General features: G+C 37.5%; 1 protein-coding gene across 1 annotated transcript in view; it reads right to left on the bottom strand.

Moving 5' to 3' along the window:
- Positions 1–22,571, bottom strand: part of glrb.L (glycine receptor beta L homeolog) — a 72,797-nt gene that overhangs the window by 39,099 nt on the left and 11,127 nt on the right. The window contains exons 3-4 of the mRNA XM_018231185.2: positions 15,255–15,361; positions 10,715–10,782 (exon numbers count right to left, since the gene is read on the bottom strand). Of these exons, the coding sequence (XP_018086674.1) occupies positions 10,715–10,782; positions 15,255–15,361 (175 nt within the window). The remainder of the gene's footprint in view (positions 1–10,714; positions 10,783–15,254; positions 15,362–22,571) is intronic.

The raw sequence follows: 22,571 nt of genomic DNA on the forward strand, positions 1-22,571 counted from the left end.
TATGGGGACCTTCCCCATTACTTTTCTAAGGTTTTTTTGATTGAAGGAAAATCCTTCGATCGATCGATTAAAATCCTTCATATCGTTTGATTCAAAGGATTTCATCGTTTGATCAAACCATTTTTCCTTTGATCGTTCGATCGTAGGATTTGCGGTAAATCCTACGAATTCGTAGGATTTTACCTTGAGGGTCGAACCCTCGATATTCGAACCTTAGTAAAAGTGCCCCCAAGTGGTTAGAACTTCAAACATATTTTAAAAAAATTAATACCAATCATTAATACTAACCCACAGAAAACTTTCTTTTTTTTTCTTTTTTTTACAAACCAACCTTACTATTTCAGAATAGGTTCGAATAAATACATTGTTGAAAGCTAACAGTGAAAATATTTAATTTAAAAAAAAGATTAAATATTTAATATAAATATAAAGTATATATTTCCGAATGTAAAAAGTCTAACAAGGCAATGCAGGTATGGGGTCTGTTAACGGGAAACCCGTTATCCAGAAAGCTCCGAATTATGGGAAGGGTGTCTTCCATAGACACTATTCTAATTAAATAATATAATTTTTTTTTTTAATTATTTTGTTTTTCTCTGTAATAATAAAACAGTACCTTGTACTTGATCCAAACTAAGATATAATATAACAAAGATCAAAATTACAGAAAACTCCAGGTCCTGAGCATTCTAGATAATAGATTGCATACCTGTATTATACTTAACCTTTTTTTATATTAAGCAAATATACTCCACAGTTCTTTAAAGAGTTTATACATCATTCATATCAGTCTGTGCCCCTGTGGAGCTTACAATCTATGTTCCTATTGTTAGATCCTTTAACATATTCCTTTATTATTTGGATAAAAGTCTATGGGAGATGGACTTTTTTTTTTTTAATTAAGAGCTTTCTGGATAACGGGTTTCCAGATAACAGATCTCATACCTGTAATAAACTGTAAGTGATTTCCAGGGTTCTCTTGGCTACAAAGGCACTGGATCACTGACAAATAGGGATGTCACCTTTTGACCCGGTTGAATCCGGGCAGGAATGAAGGGCTGTGATGCAATGGGGGGGCTAGACTGTGATGCTGTGGGGGCAGGCTGTGACATCAGGGGAGGCACTATTATGTGACAATTGGTGATTGGCCAATCGCCGAGTCAATCAGTCAGGGAAAAACCTAAGTTCAACAAACCGGGCTGTCTCGGTCAAAACTGGACAGGTGGCAACCCTACTGACAAAGGCACTCACCTCAAAATGTTTTTTTGCTTAACAAGACAAAGTACAGGGAGAATTAATGTGCCAGGCAGTGTATGTTCTCTCTCAGTACAAGCTTTGAGCAACTTGGGCCAATTTCTTTATTTCCTGAACCTGCTCTACCAACATTGCTTTAATTCTGGCAATGCCCATATACAGGTAACATTTACTCACACTCCACACTATGCATAAATATTCACTTCAGTTCTGTTTATTGTTTATTATCAGCCTGAACTACAATTTGTGCTATAAATGTAAATCAAATAGTGCTATAGTGCTTTGAAACAAAAATATCCCAGAGTACGATTAAGTAGTAAAATATATATGTATTGCGAGAGCAATCATTATGTCTTTTGCTCTGCAGTTCAACAAGCTGCATTGTGAGCCATACATACAGTACTACATTGTTGGACTAATCTAAAATATTGTACTTTGTCAGATAAGAGATGCAATTCCCTGTCAGATATCTGTTTCTAATATTTCTGTTCATCTGCTATAAAAAGTGTTGTGGATAAAAATAAAAGACTGCAACGGCTGGACAAAGGCCTATTTAGAATTATTTTGCTACACACACACAAACATGGGCACAGCTGAAAGCATACTGTGCTTGTGCCTCTATAATTAATACAGATTAGATTACAATATAAATCACAGAAAAGAAAGAAACTCTGTTTTCTAGTACAGGTATAGGATCCCTTAACCGGAAACGCGATATCCAGAAATCTCCGAATTACGGAATGGCTGTCTCCCATAGACTTCATTTTATCCAAATAATCCAAATTCATTAAAAATGATTTCCTTTTTCTCTGTAATAATAAAACAGTAGCTTGTACTTGATCCAAACTAAGATATTATTAATGCTTATTGGAAGCAAAACCAACCTATTGGGTTTATTGAATGTTTAAATGAATTTCTAGTAGACTTAAGGCATGAAGACCCAAATTATGGAAAGATCCATTATCCGGAAAACCCCAGGTCCCGAGCATTCTGGATAACAAGTCCCATACCTGTACTGTCAAAAATATATCTTAATATAAGATTTTATATATCATGAGCGTTTTTGAAATTCGAGAGACTTTGGAAATACCAAAAATTTCCAAAAATAGATAATAATAATATTGTCAGGGACCTTGCGGCTCCAGTAGCAGGGAAGTCCGGGCCAAGGCGGAAGCACTAGGCCAATAATCCAGTTCATGGTAGCCAAAGGGTTAATCAGGAGACGCAGTCAGGATGCAGGCCAAAGTTCCCAAGGCAGGCAGCAAAAGGTCTTGTCAGAATCAAAGCCGGGGTCAAAGTCGAAGAATCAAGAGGAAATAGCAAGTTAGAAACACCCAGGAACACCAGCAATTGGGACCTATAATCAGGAATTGAACAGGTGTCCTGAGCTTCCTTTTATTTCAAATTTGGCGCCAAAACACGGCATCATGACGTCGCGTGTGTACACATTGACATCAGCACACCGGCGCCGGATCGCAATTGGTGACCATGGGTGCCACCATCTTGGATTCGCCACCGCCGTGGACGGGAGCACTACAGAGTGCTCCTGACAAAAATAAGGTTAAAGTAGATAAACTGTAACTTAGTTGAACTAAATATGCAGAACATGAGCCGAGATAAAAGAAGAATGCAAATATATAATTAGTTCATTTTAAACATAAAAATGAAATAATACATAAAGCTAGGTTCATATGGGCATGTTGTTTGTACACACTGGGGCACATTTACTTAGCTTGAGTGGGAAGGATTAGAATGAAAAATACTTAGAATTTCTAAGTTTTTTTTTGGCTACTTCAACCATCGAATTGGCTACTTTGACCTTCGACTACGACTTCAACTTCGAATCGAACGATTCGAACTAAAAATCGTTCAACTATTCGTCCCCCTAAAAACCTACTGAGCACCAATGTTAGCCTATGGGGACCTTCCCCATAGGCTTTTCTAGCAATTTCTGATCGAAGGAAAATCGTTAGATCAATGGATTAAAATCCTTAGAATTGTTCGATACGAAGGATTTAATCGTTCGATTTAACGATTTTTCCTTCGATCGTTCGATCAAATGAAATGCGTAAATCCTTCGACTTCGATATTCCAAGTCGAAGGATTTTACTTCGATGGTCGAATATCGAGGGTTAATTAACCCTCGATATTCGACCCATAGTAAATGTGCCCCACTGCTAGCAATACCGTCCAGAACAGATCCTGATGCTATTATTTGGAAGCCCCCAAACAATCAAATTATGAGAAGGAACATTCATCCATTCATCCATTCAGCTGTTGCTCAAATATCTGCTGATAAGTTCTTGGTGTGAATGGATTTACCAATACACCCAATCAGAATCTGCATAATTCTAAGAAGATTTCAGTTACTTGGATCATTTGTGCCAATACCAGTGGGGAGCTAATGGAGACTGGGCGAAACTGTCCAAGATTTCTGACCATCTGTAGCCAAAAGATACGTTTTACCCAACATGAACTGAAAGAAGAAAAAGTCATGTACAACGGGTGCACCTTTGTTGCCATTAGTGCTTTTGCTTGTGTCCCCAATGATTTATATTTTTACCAGTGGCAAGTGAAAGTATGGGTTTTATGAATGCAGGTATGGGATATGTTATCCAGAAACCCATTCTCCAGAAAGTTCAGAATTACAGGAAGTCATCTCCCATAGACTCCATTTTAATCAAATAATTAAAATTTAAAAAAACAATTTCCTTTTTCTCTGTAATAATAAAACTGTACTCTGCGATTAATCCCAGCTAATATAAAAAAATAATCCTAATTGGTGGCAAAACAATCCTATTGTGTTTAAATGATTTTTTAGTAGACTTTAGCTATGGTGATCCAAACTATAGAAACACCCTTTATCTAGAAAACCCCAGGTCCCAAGCATTCTATATAATGGGTCCCATCCCTGTACTTAAATAGACAGTATACCACCAGATCATAGAGTAGGAAAAAATAATCTTCTAGAAGTAGTCATTCTTTCTATTTTCCTGAATGCTCAAATATGGCTTCATGTATTGACCCTTTATGGATGAAAGTAATTCCATCAGGTTGCACATATCAGAAAATCTTGTCTTGTCTTCCATGAATTGTTCATCTTGTGGGCCAATCAGTATCACAATTTAATAATCAGTCACTGTTTATGAAAAATTAGAGATGTGACCTAAAAGAGGTGGAACATGAGTGGATTAGAGAGTGTCTGGGGGTAACTGTGTATACCAGTGACAGCAGCATCCAGTAAGATGGCCTCCAACAGGAGCACAGATAGATAAATAAGGTACACAGAATAATAAATGCTAAAGAGAACTTCCTCTGTACTTGTTTACAGCTAAGTGACAGGCAAGAATGGAGCATTTATTCACATTCTAAAGCTCTCCTGGTAATCTCTCTCCTGGCATGGAAGAACACGAAGGCATGAGCGTGACTTTATCTGTCAAACAGGAGTAAAAAAAGCAATTGCCTGTGGCTGTGATTAAGGGAGGGGCCAAGCTGGATTTAAGTCTATAATGAACAACAGGGCAGCTCTTACAGCAAGAGAAAAGAAAGAGAAGAACACGGAACAGCTCCATGTTCTTCTATTTGTTATTGAAGAAATTGCACAGCTAATCTCATGCTTCTTAAAGCATTCTGTGCAAAATGACTTCACTGCTTTAAGCACAGCGGGTTCACTTTAGGAGAAAGAAAGCATAACTCATAGCATAATGGTATAACCATTGGTGCAAATCACAATGCATACATCTCAGTGGTCTTCTCCCCATCCCTTTGTAGAGGAGCTTATTTTCCTCTATGGCAAAAAGCAATGGGACTTGATAATGTGCTAATAATATGGCTGTCAATCAGGTAAGATTTTTAGCCAACTGATAAATCTGATTTCATTAAGTAATAGTAGTAGTAAGGTAAGATTCTTAGAGCAACCTTTGCAACAATTGGGCCATTGGCTCTGTTATGTTTGTTAACTGCATTCATTATCAGCATATCAGCAGCCCAGATTGAATAAAGCTGGCCATAGACGCAAAGATCTGATCGTACGAATCGAGGATTTGTACGATTTTCAGAACATGTGTGGAGAGTCCCGACATTTTTCGTCCGGCGGAGATCGGTCGTTTGGTCGATCGGACAGGTTAGAAAATTTCTGTCGGCTGCCGATAATATCTCTGCGTGTATTGCCGATCGTACGATTTTCAGTGGGAGACTGTCACTAGCTTTGGTTGGACATAGATATCGTACGATTGCTGTCAGGGGCAGAACATTGCTGATCTGTTCTTTTACTAATCTGACTGGTAAGACTTTGATCTGAATGGTTAGTGGCGGGTCGGGAGATGGGAAAATCCGATCGTACGATGATTCGTACGATTGGATCTTTGCATCTATGGCCAGCTTAAGAGTCTGGAATATGAATAGCAGAGGGTCAAAATAGAAAGAGGAGTAATAAAAACCCTTTGTTAAGTGTCAGATGACTAAGGCACATAATTAAAAAACTATAAGAAATAAATAATGAAGGCCAACTGAAAAGTTGCTTAGAATTGACCATTCTATAACATACTAAAAGTTTACTTTAAGGTGAACTACTCCTTTAAGGTAATACAACCACTTCAATTATCTATCATCGTCATAGGGAAAAAGAAAAAAAAATATCCTATTGTATTTAAGTTAAAGGGATTCTGTTATGATTTTTATGATGTAGTTTTTATTTCTAAATTACACTGTTTACACTGCAAATAATTTACTCTACCATATAAATTTCATTCCTGAACCAGCAAGTGTTTGTTTTCAAGTTGTAATATTGGTGTGTAGGCAGCCATTTCAGGTCATTTTGCCTGGTCATGTGCTTTCAGAAACAGCCAGCACTTTAGGATGGAACTGCTTTCTGGCAGGCTGTTGTTTTTCCTACTCAATGTAACTGAATGCAGTGTCGGACTGTGCTGGGGGAAACCAGGAAAAAACCCGGTGGGCCACGGGCTCTTGTGGGCCCCGCCGGCCCAGATCCGATTCTAGGTGGCAAGACCCCTCTTTGTCGTGGGTCGCAGTGAAATAAAAATTTTACGCGTGCACACTGATGTCACGCTGTGCGCATACTTAGAAACCGGGCACGGTGTGCGCGCGCCTATGGACAAATGTGACGCGGCGCTCCGGAGAGGCGAGGGGTGCCCTGGGGCAGTAGCCCCAAGCCCCCCAGTCAGATCCTGACTGAATGTGTCACAGTGTGACCTGGATTTTACTATTGAGGGCTCTTCTTAGATCTACCAGGCAGCTGTTATCTTGTGTTAGGGAGCTGCTATCTGGTTACCTTCTCATTGTTCTTTTGTTAGGCTGCTGAGGGGCGAAGAGTGGGGGTGATATCACTCCATTTGCATTAAAGAGTGACTAAAGCTTATCAGAGCACAAGTCACATAAAATTAAATATAAAAAAAAAAATCTGTTTGCTCTTTTGAGAAATGGATTTCAGCGCAGAATTCTGCAGGAGCAGCACTATTAACTGATGCGTTTTGAAAAAAACATATTTTCACATGACAATATCCCTTTAACAATTAATCTGCAAATTTTTTGTTCCGTCATTTTACCAACACAAACACTGGCTCATATATTAACATATATTTAACTGGAGCAATCAAAAGTTAAATGTTTCGGTGTCTTCATGTGGATTAACCTCAGATATTCAGATGTCTGTGTGATTGAAGAGGACAGTTTCAATTAGCTAAAGAACAAATCTGAACAGACAGAACTCTAATGGTTTATGGCCCCCTATCTTCTATATTCAAGCCAGTTCAGCACAAAAGAAAATTTATGCCAGGCCAACATGTACTTCCAGTGGGAATTGCCATTTGATTAATATGTTGCTATTTTATCCATAAACCTGTCCCAGTTTTCCAGCTGCAATCATCCATAAATAGATATATCCTGCTACTTCTAGCTGTAAAACAAGCTCTGCGCTATGGCTTACATTAAACATGGGTTTCAGTTTTTAACAATGTGAGCAAAATTTTGTGATAAATTTGGTGCATTATTTTTGCTCAATATGGTGTCCTACTTTTGCAGTAAAGATACTATACATAAACGCTGACAAGTCTTCCATTGCACAACTGTCTTTTGAGGCAACCAGTCTGGTTCGGTTTATCTGACTAAGCGGTTTTATTAAGACAATACATTCATTTGAAGGAAAAGATTTTAAAGTGACACTGACACTTCTAATCTGGTATCAGCAATGCAAAAAGTGCCAGGTGGGTGGTTATCTTTGTATGCGGAATCCAAACCTGCTGTGGTGTCAAGCATGTCAAATTTCCGACCAGCTTCTTTGCTACTATTAATCTCTGCTATTTTGTTCCTCTATTGCGTTGTATATATAACAAACAGGTTTTATCACAACTAAGAACAATTAACTGACTGTTTAGGGGCTGCCTAGCAGACTTGTACAAAGTCCTTTAGGAGAGAATGTTGAATTGTTATATAGTATAGCCTTGTAAATCTCACTTTATCGGTTGTCACCTCAGCTGAACCACCAGTAGCCACGTGTAATAGAAACAAATAAAGATTTTTCCATTACTGTGTCTTGCAGAGAACATAGAGAAGGCGAGGGCTTCAAAGGGGCAAGGAAAGAGATGAAGTACTACAAAATGACCAATAAACCCCATACAAAAATAGAGATTAGTTTATTGCTGCCATCAACCACTTCTTAGAAAGATTTCTCATGAATGTGGAAAAAGCATTATAGCCAGTGGTAAGACATTTTTATTACTCTGGAGCATTAAGCTTGATAGCCCTTTTACAAAAAAGAAGAGGGAATAAACCATGTTTAGGCTGTCAATACAGGGCTTGCCTCTCTATGACCTATTGCCCGCTGCTGCTATGTAAGGTATTTTGCATTAGAGGCCATTATTACTAGCAATGACCACAATAATATTAAAGAGGACCTGTCACCCAGACATAAAAATCTGTATAATAAAAGTCCTTTTCAAATTAAACATGAAATCCAAATTCTTATTTTTATTAAAGCATTCAAAGCTATTCATAACTTGTTTAAAAATCTCATCTGTCAATCAAATATTTCCTGCCCCTCCTCTATGTCTTAGGCATTGGGCAGGCACTTACTTTCACTTTCCATCCAACACTTAAAGGAAAACTATACCCCCCAAACAATGTAGGTCTCTATAGAAAGATACTGCATAAAACAGCTCATATGTAAAATCCTGCTTCATGTAAATAAACCATTTTCATAATAATATACTTTTCTAGTAGTATGTGCCATTGGGTAATCATAAATAGAAAATTGCCATTTTAAAAAATATGGGATCGTAGGATTCACTGTACTCACAAGCATACCAACAAACCATACATGTTAGGTCACACAGAGTTGTGTCTTTTGCTTCCACACTTCTTCCTGTTACAGTTAGAGTTGTAGTATTTCTGGTCAGGTGATCTCTGAGGCAGCACACAGACCATCACAAAATGGTGGCTCAAGGTAAGAGATGTAAAAGGGCAGGATTTACTTAAATATATATTCCAGTTTGGTAAGATTCTTTAATATGCAACTTAATATGATATGAACTATCTGTTGCTTAAGTGTTCATTTTGGGGGTATAGTTTTCCTTTAATAGATGTAACTGCTCTCCATACATCCCCCCTCTCTCTTTACCATTTAATTGTGTAACCAGTGCATGGGGATGGCTATCAGGTCCCCTATTCTGGTGCACAAACAAGATGATGAGATGATGCAAGTCTTGCCTTAATAACAGAGTCCACAAAATGGCTCCTGCCTGCTTGCTATAATTATGAATTCCTAGACCAAAGGAAACAAGGTATAAATAATTTATATACAGTAGTGTAATTAAATTTTGCTTGACAGACTTGATAAAATTGGATTTGGATTTTTTTTTTCAGGTAACAGGTCCCCTTTAACAAGCTCTTTGGCACCTAAGCCATGTTAGGGGGGATATACAACAGGAAAGCTACCAAAGGACACAAGCAATGTTTTGGAAAGACGGAAACCAGTTAAGCATTGTAAAATCTGCAAAAGAAGACAGTGCTAGTTTCAAAGACTCAGGGCAAAACAAAAGTCAAAAGAGGTTGTTTACCTTCTAACAATGTTTCCAGTTCAGTTGGTTTAAAAAATAAAGACTTTTTTTCAATTAATTTCCATTTTTTAAGCGTAAAGTTTAATTTCTCACCACCTTATGTCTTTCTAAAGCGGCTTTTTGAAAGGGGGGGGTTCACCGACTCTGTAAACTGCTCTACATTGATATATTTAATTTATACATGTCTTACTTTTGCCCTTCTGAGCAGAATCCCTGAGTTTCAGGTTTTAGAATTGATACAACAGTTGCTAATATTCCACAGATACTGCTGAGAAATAGACACTCCCCAATTGCATAAATGACAATATAATGTAGTTGTGTCCTGTACTGGTAAAACTGGTTTGTTTGCTTTTCGAAACACAACTATAGTTTCTATAAACAAGCTGCTGTGTAGCCATGGGGGCAGCCATTCAAGCACAGGATACACAGTAGATACCAGATAAATGTAGCCCAATCCCATTGTATACTACAGAGCTTATTTGTTCTCTGCTGTGTATCCTGTGCCTTTTCTATTTTTTTATCTTAGAATGACTGTTTCCATGGCTGCATAGCAGCTATTTATAGTTTACCAGTCGTACTAGTGCAGGGCAACTGTACTTTAGATTTTCATTACTTTAAAACACTTTCATTTTTGCTTGTTACTGTTCCTTCTAAACTTCAATTTTGGAAAAACAGTAAAAAATAAAAAATGGAAAGCCCTTTACAAAAGTTTTTTTTTGGTGAACAATCTGTCTAGAATTTAACCGGAAAAAAAAGTGTTTGGAAGGTGAAAAACCCCTTTAAGACTAGGCATTGTACAGTATATAAAATAAAGATAAGCAGACCATTAAATACATAATAATGGGCAGGGTGTTACTAGGTTTTTCTTTATGCAGGAACATTTCAATAAACAACTTAGCAGCTCAGCAGGGTACACGGTACCTTAAAATTCTAGCAAGAAATACAAATAAGAAAGGCAAGTGCCACAATACATGAAATTATAAAAAATTAAAATATATTCAATCCTACTACTCACAAGCCAACATTATCAGTAAGCATATCTAATAACAGCAACAGTCTACTTCTCCTCTGCTCCTACACCCATAGTATGGCATACCACATCCTATACTGTAATAAATGTTTCAAAATTAAAGTTAAAAAAGGCAAAATTATTAATAATAAAAATTAGCATTTCACATTTCAATCTATCAATCTATCTAGCCATCTATCGATCTATCTATCTCTATCTATCTTCTTTTTTGTTTCTTTTGTAATAAAAATAGTTTATATATGACAAATAACTTTCTGTTTACCAGTAAGCCAAGCATCTTGAAATAGAAAAGAGGTAATACAATATTTTAAAGGACATTATTCTATAATTTTGCATGTTAATATAATGTTGTACTTGCCATTGTTGTTTCTTGTATAGATCCAAAACTGTTTATAAAAATGTTGACTACGACATCCACAGGAATGCCTGAAAAATGAACAAGAAATAAAGCAAAAACATGTTAGCAAAACTACATAGTGACTGACAATTTTTTTTAATGTAATACAGGTATGGGATCCATAATCCAGAAAAGGAGAAGACCATCTCCCAATGATTTTGTTTTTCTCTGTAATAATAAAACAGTACCTTGTACTTGATCCTAACCAAGATATATTTAATCCTTATTGGTGGAAAATCAATCCTGTTGAGTTTAGTTAATGTTTAAATGACTTTATCGCAGATTGGTTATCAAAATTACAGAAAGATTCCTTGTGCAGAAAACCCCCGGATGCAATTGCCCCTGTTTCATGTAAATTAGGTGCAAGGTGCATCTAGAAGTCTCAGATAAGGGTATTTACATCACTTTTGGAGAATGTTTTTGCATCCAATTCACTGGGCCGGAGCTACTGTCAGGGTCTAAGATGGAGGTAGCTTAGGGATTTTGCAGTGTCAATAGTTGCAGTTGCACCGCATTCATCAGATAAGGAAGGATGGATGCAATGTAAGTGCAGGAGCATGTATGTTCATAAAATGCATCAGAATGCACCATATTCTCAATTTTATTGCATTTTTTTTTTGCAGAATTCTGCAACCCTGTCCCAATTCTCAGATCTGAGTGTGGCCCAGATGGGGCGGATTTAATAAAGAACGAAGTGGCTAACTGACAGGGACATAGCTAATTCACTAACAGGTGCAGGCGTCAATTTAGTAGCGAACGTGACTGCCGCTAGCGGCCATTCGCACTCTATCGCTAAACGACTTTTCACTCTGGCCAACGGATATTACTCTGCAAATTTACTAAAATTAGGATTTTACTGAACAATCTTCTGTCACGTACATCATATCCTGTGTGCTGAAAATACATTAAAGTTCTAAAAACGCTGGCGACTTTTCCTTTTTTTAAGCGGGATTGCCTGCAAAAGTCATAACTTACTTTTATGGATAAGCGGTTTTCTCCACACATTTTATTACATATGGAACATTAATTTTACAGTGGGCTCATGTGTAGGGCATTATATTAACTCTCTTGTCTTTATTAAGGTTCTCTGGACATGTGTAGTATAAACCAGCAACTTAAAGCATTTGCAGCAACATTTATAATAAAGACGTCCATACAACTTTAAATTTCCCGCCCTATGCAAATTGACCTAAGGGCAAGATCACTAACGAAGTTTCGCTAGGAACAAATGAATGCTAGCGCATCTTTGCTATGAAATGCTCGTACAGCCAAATTAACGCAAGTGAAAAGACATCAGCCTTCGACGCTCAGGGCGAAACTTTGCATTCTAGTGAATTAGCGCATTTATGGCGTATTTGCGCCTGCCGAAGTGGTGCAATGGGCGCGAAGCTTACGCTGATGAAAATTCGCCCATTAGTGAATCTGCCCCATAGTGCGTCCAAGAAGCATAAAACAATATTTGTCAGCTTTTAGTTTATGGAGAAGACATTTCTTAAGAAACATCCTGAACAAACTAAATGTGATAAAAAATAGCACAGCAACTATTTCATCTACTGTAGTAAATGAAAATGAAATAATGAGGTTTAATGACATTATATGCTAAGATGCCATATTATAGCTGAAGTTGTAAGCAAATGGAAGGTTATTTTAAGACACAATGCACACAAAGCACAACAACTGCAAAGTTGGGATTTAGAAGTTCATTACTAATACATTTCCAGCAGTAATGGGAGGACTATAGTTCATGTACAGAACATATTTAGAGCACGCTTTTTGCTGCATTACTAAAACTGGTTGCTACAGCAACCTGCTTCTGAAATTGCAAGTTATTGTCATTGCAGCCCACGCAGCAACACAAAGTACATTAACAAAGTAGTCCTGTTCTTTTCAATTCTCTGCACATCTCACCCGTGGGTGCAAGCAGAGCTCTGAAAATGATTATTATTTAAACAATGTTTCTCATGCTGGAAATCGACGGACACAACATCCGGCTTGTTTTGTATCAATAAACAATGATTCTAAAAAAATCTCAATAAATTGGATGGGATGTACACAAGAGTCTCATAATATTTATCTATAATCGAATAAGGTGGTTTATTCATAATTGCAACTCAATAGGATGTTGTTAAACATTTTTAGCTGTAAACAGTGGCTGATTTATGTGAGAAGGTGCTAGTACCCACTTGATATCTGCCTTTTCTTCTCTAATGAATGTGGGGCTTTTTATATTCTATTCGCGAAACGCCCGCGAAAATTTACGGCAAAAATTCGCCGGTGTCAAAAAATTTTTTGACGCCGGCGTAAAAGAAAACGGCGCCGGCATCAAAAACGGGCGCCGGCGCCGTTTCGAAAATTTTTCGCCATTTCGCGAATTTCGCACAAAATTTGAGAATTTTTCGGCGAAGCGGCGCAAATTCGCCCATCACTAATGAAGAAGTGAGTTCAAACAATGTTTTGGAATATCCAACTGGTATGACTTGAGAAAGAGAGGGAAGTTTCAGCCTCACTGAATTTAGATTTTATTTGTTTTGGTTTTTTTCATGTTTCCCATAAATTGGGTATTGACCTTTATGATCTGATGTCACAGGGGGTAACAAATTCAAGGGGAGCATTAGGTTTCTTTTCTAGGTATATGCCATTGTTTGTAACCTCTGATCACTTCAGCAGAAATAATATACATTTCTAGCCTAATTCTTTAGTTAAGCTTTAGTTCTCCTAAAAGGCACATAACACTCATTATCAGTATATCTAGCATAGACAGCTACAGAACTGCACAGGAGGCTTTACTCCATTTCTTCACCGTCATGTTTTTGTACTTATTCTGCCCTTTCCTACCAAGTATTGGGTAGAGGGGTCCAGTAGGTCCTTCTGGTTTTGTCTTACACTATCATATAGTGTATATGGTATGTAGGGTTTCCCAACAACATACAAGAAAAATATATTCTCAAAAGTTTTTGTGGTCACCTTAAAGGGGTTGTTCACCTTCAAATTAACTTTTAGTATGATATAGAGAGTCGTATTCTGAGACAAGTAGTGATGGGCGAATTTGCGCCATTTCACTTCACCAAAAACTCACGAATTTCTCGCGAAATTCATGAAACATCGAACAATCTGCGAAACGGCGCCGGCAACATTTTGTTTTTTGACGCCGACGAATTTTTGTCCCCGTTTCGCGAATATATTCGCCGACGGCGAATTGCGCAAATTCGCCAAGAATTCGCATCTGGCTAATAAATTCGCCCATCACTAGAGACAAGTGCAAATCTGATTGCTAGGGTCCAAATAACCCTAGCTACCATGCATTGATTTGAATAAGAGACTGGAAAATGAATAGGAGTGGGCCACGAATAGAAATATGGGTTATAAAATGCAGCAGTAACAATAAATGTGTAGCCTTACAAAAGCATTTGGTTTTAGATGGGGTCAGTGACCACCATTCGAAGCTGGAAAGAGTAAGAAGAAGAAGAAGAAAATAATTAAACTGAAAAGAATAAATAATGAAGACCAGTTGAAAATTTGCTTAGAATTGGCCATTCTACAACATACTAAAAATTTCCTTAAAGGTGAACCACTCCTTTAGGAAGCTATCCTCATGGCTATCCTTTATTTATAGAGGTATGGGACCTGTTATCGAGAATGCTCTGGATCTGAGCTTTTTCAGATAAGGGATCTTTCTGTAATTTGGATCATCCTTCTTTGTCTACTAGAAAATCATGTTAACATTAAATAAACCCAATAGGCTGGTTTTGCTTCCAATAAGGATTAATTATATCTAAGTTTGGATCACGTACAAGGTACTGTTTTATTATTATAGAGAAAAAGAAAATCATTTTCAAAATTTACATTATTTGAATAAAATTAAGTCTATGGGAGATGGGTTCATAACGTATCCAATACCTGTACAGAATTCTTATATAAGCCAACTCTGTCTACCCACTCCAGTTATTAGAAAATGGATCAAACAGGCTGGGGGAACAGACAGGGCATTATCTATGTACCTCAGCCTCAGGAGGATCATTGGTAATATAATACACACATAATATTGCATTATATAGGAGCTCCTGATTCTTTGCTTGCAGGTATAGAATCCATTATCCAGGAACCTGTTATCCAGAAATCTCAGAATTACAGGATGGCCTTCTCCCATAGACTCCATTTTAATCAAATAATTCAGATTATTAACCATTATTTCCCTTTTCTCTGTAATAATAAAACTGTACCTTGTACTTGATCCTAAGAAAGATATAATTATTCCTTATTGGAGGCAAACACCCCCATTGAGTTTAATTAACGTTTACATAATACTTAATCTAAGGTATGGTGATCAAAATTTTGAAAAGATCCCTTAAACAGAAAGCCCCATCTCCCGAGCATTCTGCATAACATACCTGTACATGCACAGCAACCATTAAAGCTGTTTTATACGCCTAAATAAACAGACCTCAGTGATAAAGCAATAAAAAACATATCTTACAAATAAATTATCTAACATATAAAATACCTTTGAAGTTTGGTCGTACCCTTGGATCATAACTGACCAAAAGTCGGTTCAGTATGTTGCTAGTAGAGTTAGCAGGGACTTTTGCAAGATCTTCTGCAGATAGTTGGCTGCAATAAACAAGAATAGCACATTACATTTAATTACATTTCCATTTTTAGAATTTCTTAAACAGAAAAAAAAAACATTTTGTTCACTGCAACTTCTGTTTGCATTTTATACTGATGATTTTGGGCCATTAACTATGGATGCAGATGTTTTTCCATATGGATTTGCCTAGTGCAGTCCCATTAAATGTATAAGTGGCTTGGATATTTTTACATCCCAGGTGCATGACTTTACATTTATCAACATTGAATCTCATTTGCCACTTAGCTGCCCAGATTGCCAGATTGTCAAGATCGTGTTGCAAGGATGCCACATCCTGGATGGAATTTATTGGGCTGGATAGTTTTGTGTCATCTGCAAACGCTGATACATTACTTACAATACCCTCCCCTAAGTCCTTAATGAATGAGTAAAATACAAATTAACCCAATACAGAGCCCTGAGGGACCCCACTAAGAACCTTACTCCAAGTAGAGAATGTACTAAACCGTAAAAATGAATAGGGCTAATAATGCCATGTTTTATATACTGAACTTATTACACCAGCCTTAAGTTTCAGCTTCTCAATATCAGCAATGATCCAGGACAAATTTGTCCCAGGGGGTCATTATCTTTGAAAGTGTCTGTGACACTCACATGATCAGTGGCCTCTGAGCAGCTGTTGAGAAGCTAAGCTTAGGGTGTTGCAAATTATGAAGCAGAAAATAAGATTGGCCTGTAATATGAGCTGATGCTACTAGGCTGATTATTAAATTCTCATGCAAGCTGCGCTGGTTTCTGTGCTGGCATGTAGTACCTGTATTACACCACCAAAAGCAAATAACACCCCTTATCCTCAGTGGCGGAACTACCGGGGGAGCAGGGGGTGCGAGCGGGCCAGGGCCCGCACCCCCTCAGGGCCCCCCGGCAGCACCGCGCGCCACTGGAATCCCCCGGCAGCACAGTGCGCCTCTGAAAATCTGGTACCAGGGCCGGAAAATCACGCACCAGGGCCCGCCCCCCTCTAGTTACAGTACTGCCTATCCTGAAGTAATTTAAAACACTGACATATCCTACACTTTATTAGTTCAGTGTAAAAAAAGTATAACAAATAAACCAATGCCTTTACCTTCAAATTCTTCAAATTTTGAGGCAGGGTTGTGAATTCAACTCTCAACCAATTTTCAAAATACATAATGGAACTTAAGATAGAAAAGCAATTTAGCCAAAATTACAGAAAATACTTTTTCTTTATCATCCTTTTTAGATGGTGTTTTGTTGATCAGAAAATATCTTATTTTAATATGTAAATTGTACCTGAGCTAGCATTTTATTTAAAGCATATGACACATAAGTAGACCACATTTCTGTCTAGTGTCTTTATGGCTAATTTGATTTATATGCTTCAGAACAGTTACCAAACCACTGATCCATAGAGATAGTGACCTGCAGGTAATCCCTAAAGCACGGCAGGTTCTACATAAAAACACAATTCTAAAAATAATGACTTATACTGTTATAGTATTTTCCTCTTAATACATATAAAACTCAGAACTACATGGTCGACCTGACAAATGATTTTTCCAAACTCAGCAGAAAATAGGAAAGTAAAATTTGGTGTGACAAGAATGTGACACACACAGATTATTAGCAACTGGTCAGGTTATTTTGAGGAATCTAATTTCACACAAAAATTTGATTTTCCAAGGTAAAGTTGCTCACAAATGAATAAATTCCTTATATGCCATGGCACATAAAAAAAAAAGCTTTGTGTGACATACAGGATGATTTTTCCACATTAAGTTTGCAAGTTTGCTGGTGTCGTACAGTTTAAAGGAGAATAATAGATCACTTTCAGAGCTGGTGCCCCATACAATTTAGTCACCTCCAAAGAAATCCTTACTATACTATAAATTTATGCACCAAATGAACTGCTAATGGAGGAGCTGAATGGTGGATTATCGCTTTCTGTTCCTCTAGAACGCCAGTAAAATCTTTATAAACCCATTAAATCTGTGGGTATTGTGAGCAAAACAAAAAATCAATAAACTTGATCTCTAAGAATGCCTTGTTGGAAAAAAACTTGGAATATGTTTTAAGTACGATAAAAGGTGGGAATAACTTCATCGGTCTGAAATTGATCGTTACATGTTTATGAGTGTGCACAAAAGCCATTTTATTACTTTGTTTGCGTTTTGCTTGTAAATTATTAAACAATTCCTTTTCTTTCTTCTTCATTTGAAAATGCTTCATTACAGAGACAATGCAATGCCACAATTCCATTAATGAAGTACATATGGAATAAAGAGAGGTTTCTGGACTAGTTTGTGCTCCTTCAAAGTCAAGGAAATAGATGCTACAATATTTACATAGTAGTCTTCAAAAAGCATTTGCTGGTAAAGCATCAAAATTTAGTGTGGGCTTGGCATACAGCCCAGGGCCTCCTCCCCAAACTAGAGAGCTACTGCTCAGGTTTCACACCCCTCTGGTGTAATCCCAAATTGCCCCACCTACAAACTATACCGGACCCCCAAGCGTGGGCCCAATATCATATAAAATATATACAAGATATAATGGTAGATGGGACTCTACTGGACTTCCAAACCCTAAAAGAGGGAAAAGACCTGCCCAACAGAATGCTCTTTCGATACCTCCAGTTGAGGCATGCCATACAATCCCAATTCCGAGGGGTCCCACTGAATACAGTGCCTTCCCAACTAGAGGTGAGGGCGAGAGCTAACTCGCAGAAAAAAACGCTGTCCAGTTTCTATGCCATACTAATAACTGCTGGGAAATCCCCGCTGGGCAAACTCTTTGGTAAATGGAGCAATGACATACCCGAATTAACACTTGAGGTCTGGAAGGAGGTCCTGGAGTCAATCTTTGACCACATGGTGGCTTCAAGGGACAAAATGGTGCAATACAAGTTCTTGCACAGAGCGTATCTTACCCCAACGGTACTGGCTAAAATGTCCCCAACCCAGGTAGACGAATGTCCCCGGTGTCATCTCTCCCCAGCCAATTTTATACACATGGTATGGTCATGTACCGAGATACAACGATTTTGGAGGGCGGTAGCACAGTATGTCTCTGATATGATGGATATTCCAGTTGGGGTAGAACCTCTGAGTATGTTACTAAATCACGTAACTGACCTAGCACCGACGGTTGCGGAGAGAGCTCTAATATCTATTATGTTCGCCTATGCCCGTAAATCCATCGCCATGAGATGGAAAGCACAGTTAGCCCCAAGTCTACAGTTCTGGGAAACCCAGATCATACATGCGGTACCAATATACAAACTTCTATATGCAAGAAGGGGCTGCCCGGCTAAATTTGATAAAATATGGTCCCCGTGGCTGGACATCCATGAGGGGTGTACTTGATACCTGACCACAAACTCTAAATGTATCCTAAGGGTATGCTAAGGGACTAATCAACTACCCCTCCTAAACTTTACACTGTAGTGAGTAGAATGTAATGTAAGTTTCACGAGGCTGTGCACAAGTTAGGTTAGATTAGTTTTATTGGAGTTACAATTGCAGAATAACACTGAGTACAAGTAAAAGGAATAACTGTACATGTATGTAATACAACTGTACCAAGCTGATGTAATATCTGTCTATTGAACTATTGCAGTAACTGGACATATGGATAAGCTGTGTACATCTATATATTAATAATGTTAATGTACTTTATTCAAATAAAGCATTGTTAAAAAAAAAAAAAAAAAAAGCATCAAAATTTAGAAGAAAGAACCAGCCATCTCATAAATTTTAAAATCAGGCACATTTAAGACAAATATAGTTGTTATTATGTCCTTGCATTATTGAAAACAATAGCTTGACTCAGCCAAGTGTTAAGCTAGGTTAAACATAAATGGATTTTTTGCAAAAAAAAATATTCTTTAGAGGACAGTATTCCACCAAAGCAAGTGGTGTTACCATGCAAATCCTCCCCGATTGTGAACAGCACAGTAGCCACTGTGGTTGAAGGTTGTGTAGTTGCTTATTTTTTACTCCATACTAAGATTAATTCATAATTTGTCATACAGTTTTATAGATTCTAACTATATACATTTTATGAGCTATTATTCACACTCAAAGTGGCCACTTTTTCACTTCTTGGTCTTTTCAAAGATATATACAGTTCTGCACCTTCAAATGAGAGAATGTCCTGGATATAATACAAGTATGGGACCTGTTATCCAGAATACTCAGGACCTGGATCAGAAAATTGATCTTTCTGTAATTTGGATCTTCATACCTCAAGTCTACTAGAAAATAATTTAAATAGGTACAGGGAGAGGGGACATCCCTGTCTCGTACCCCTTGTTGATGAAAATGAAGAGGAAATTTTGCTGTTTCTGAATTCTGGCTGTAGGGTTTATATGCAACAGTTTGGCCCATTAAAGAAAGCGAGGCCTGAATCCCATACACTCTATAGTTGCCCATAGGAACCATTTTAGAGAATCAAAAATGATTCTCTAAAATGAGAGAATCAAAGGCCTTCCTGATGTCAATGTTTTGGAATTAGTACTATAAATTAGTACTATAGCCTCCTGTTCATGGATATTCTAGACATTCGCTCTCAGGAGCAACAGTTCAACTTTAAGCTCCTCTATTTGGATGCTATCACAATGGAGTTCTAGCTCTACACCTCTTACACCGATGGTATGAAGGACACGCCCCCCTGGTTATTTCTTTTTAGACAATGTTGCAAAAGTCTTAGTTCCCCAGCAAAAGCAAATCTGTTAAAAGAGAAGGAAAGCTACAGAGGCATTTTATTGCCAATAGGTTAGATGCAATAGTGCAAGCTCGAATGCTATATTTATTCTGTAGAATGTTTTATCATAGTAAAAAGCTCTAGAAACTCTCTGTTTGTTTAGGATAGAAGCTGCAGTATTAATGTGGTGTGACATCACTTCCTGCCTGAGTCTCTCCCTGCTCTGGGCTCAGATTACAGTAGAGAAGGGGGGGAGGAGGAGCAAACTGAGCATGCTCTTGCCCAGGGCAATGACGTTTAAGCTGAAGGCAGGAAGTCTGATACAGAAGCCCATGTGTACACAATAGAAGGAAATAAATGCAGTGTTTCTTTTGACAGGGGACTCAGAGCAGCACCACTTTGAAGGTTTACTGGTATATTTAGGTGGACTTTTTGATAAGGCTTACTTAGTTTTAACCTTTCCTTCTCCTTTAATCAGCAGGCTTGTCTTACATTGTATCAACAGTCTGAGCCATCAGCGCAGAGAATAGAAAAGAGCAGACAAACACTGCTTTCAATAGCAATAGATAACTTAAAAACCATAGAAAATTTGTAATGAATGTATATTGCAAAGTTGCCTTATTTATGTTTTCTTTTATTAGGCAAATAACTTTTTTATAAGCTTTACATTTTTTCTTTTAAATTGTTAATTGCCAGACATGCAGCACAGAAACCTTTGGTATTTTAGAAAAATGGAGGTCAGCTGAGAACCACTAAAAGAGGCTGGGCACCACTAAAGGCTGGGCACCACTAAAAGAACATTTAATTGGATGTCCAACCACTGCATTGAGGCACTGATGAAGGTATGTATGGAATGCATTTCCAAAGAACATTTGAATACTGGTTACTTATGGATCAGATATAAGCAGAATGACAGGTCAAGGCACATCTAATGGATGAGAGGTGCAATTAACTTAGGAGGTCAAAAGGAAGGCAAATCTGGCTATAGGGACTGGGCGGTAGAATTAATGACAGGTCAAATGGAGTCTGGAGAATGATATGCTATATGTTAAGGTATGGACATATGCTAAGGAGAAATGCTACACACTGCTAAATGTAGGAACAAGAGCTAGCTCAATACAGATACATCATACATATATACTATAGATCTTAAGGAAAATTAGGGTAGACGTAAAGGGGAAAAGGAAAAGAAGGGGAAGTACAAAGTGCAATTAACAGCAGAAGAAGAAAAGGACATTGTAATAATGCGTGAAAGAGAGGAGCTACAGAGAAAGGTGGCAAAACTATTTAAAGCAGAGTCAATTTTTCTATATATAGTTTCTATATATATATATATTTCTGAAAAAAAGAGAGCAATGGTGGTATATTAAACTGTCCTTTTCACAACTTGAAGAAAATGTTTCTTTTTCATTATTTTATATTGGTGTTCCCTTTTGCTTAAATTAAGCCTCAGCCTATAACAGCGTTACATATAAACAATAAACAAATTTTTCTAACATCATACTAAATAAATGCAGGCTTTTCCTTACATAGCCTGGAGGAAAAGCTTATCCCAGTTATAAAAATAACCTTGTAAAGCATATTAAGCTTTCAGCAGAGTCAGCATCCTTCAAAAATCTAAGACTGCACACGGGCATTTTGGACATCGTCCAGAATTTTCTACAAATGCATATAAACTCCACATTTCATTGTGTTTTTTTTCATCTGTTTTCAATGTGTTTACATGTTTTTGTGAGATGTGTTCTATGTATGTAAAAGCTGTTGATAGCAAAGACTTATAACTCCTCTGCCCCCATTAAACTACAAATAAAGTTTATTATTTTAAGCATAAACAAAACATGTGCCCGACATGACATCACTTAGGAGAATGAGCATGGATACAGAATTCACTAATAGCCTAACATTGTGTTTTTGGGTGGGAGGAAAAATAAATAGCAGTGGCAGGTTCTAAGCATGTATGCTTTACATATCCATTTACCAGAAACCCGTTATCCAGAAAGCTCCAAATTACAGAAAGGCTGTCTCCCATAGAATTCATTACAATTGTTTTTCTCTGTAACAATAAAACAGGAGCTTGTACTTGATCCCAACTAAGATATACTTAATCCTTATTGGAAGCAAAACCAGCCTTTTGGGTTTATTTAATGTTTACATTATTTTCTAGTAGAATGGAAAGATCCATTATCTGGAAAAAACAAGGTTCCGAACATTCTGGATAACATGTACCATACCTGTACTAGCCCAAACAACCCAGTGATCCTGTAATATACATAACATACATAACAGCCCCAGCTGCCACATAGCTTGAAGGATAAAACCTTATATAACAGACACTTAAATCCTCTAAACCCCCTCCCACCTCCCTTAACAAGGGATCAAACCATAAAACTAAGAGCAATAGTTTGTTATAACGGTAAATATATCAATGCCCTCTATCCGGTTTATTCTCTGAGCCACAACTTTAGGCTTGGATTTTTTTACTTCCAGTATAAAAAAAAAAAAAAAAAA

Source organism: Xenopus laevis, chromosome 1L (assembly GCF_017654675.1).
Source record: "Xenopus laevis strain J_2021 chromosome 1L, Xenopus_laevis_v10.1, whole genome shotgun sequence".
Classification (NCBI taxonomy): domain Eukaryota; kingdom Metazoa; phylum Chordata; class Amphibia; order Anura; family Pipidae; genus Xenopus; species Xenopus laevis.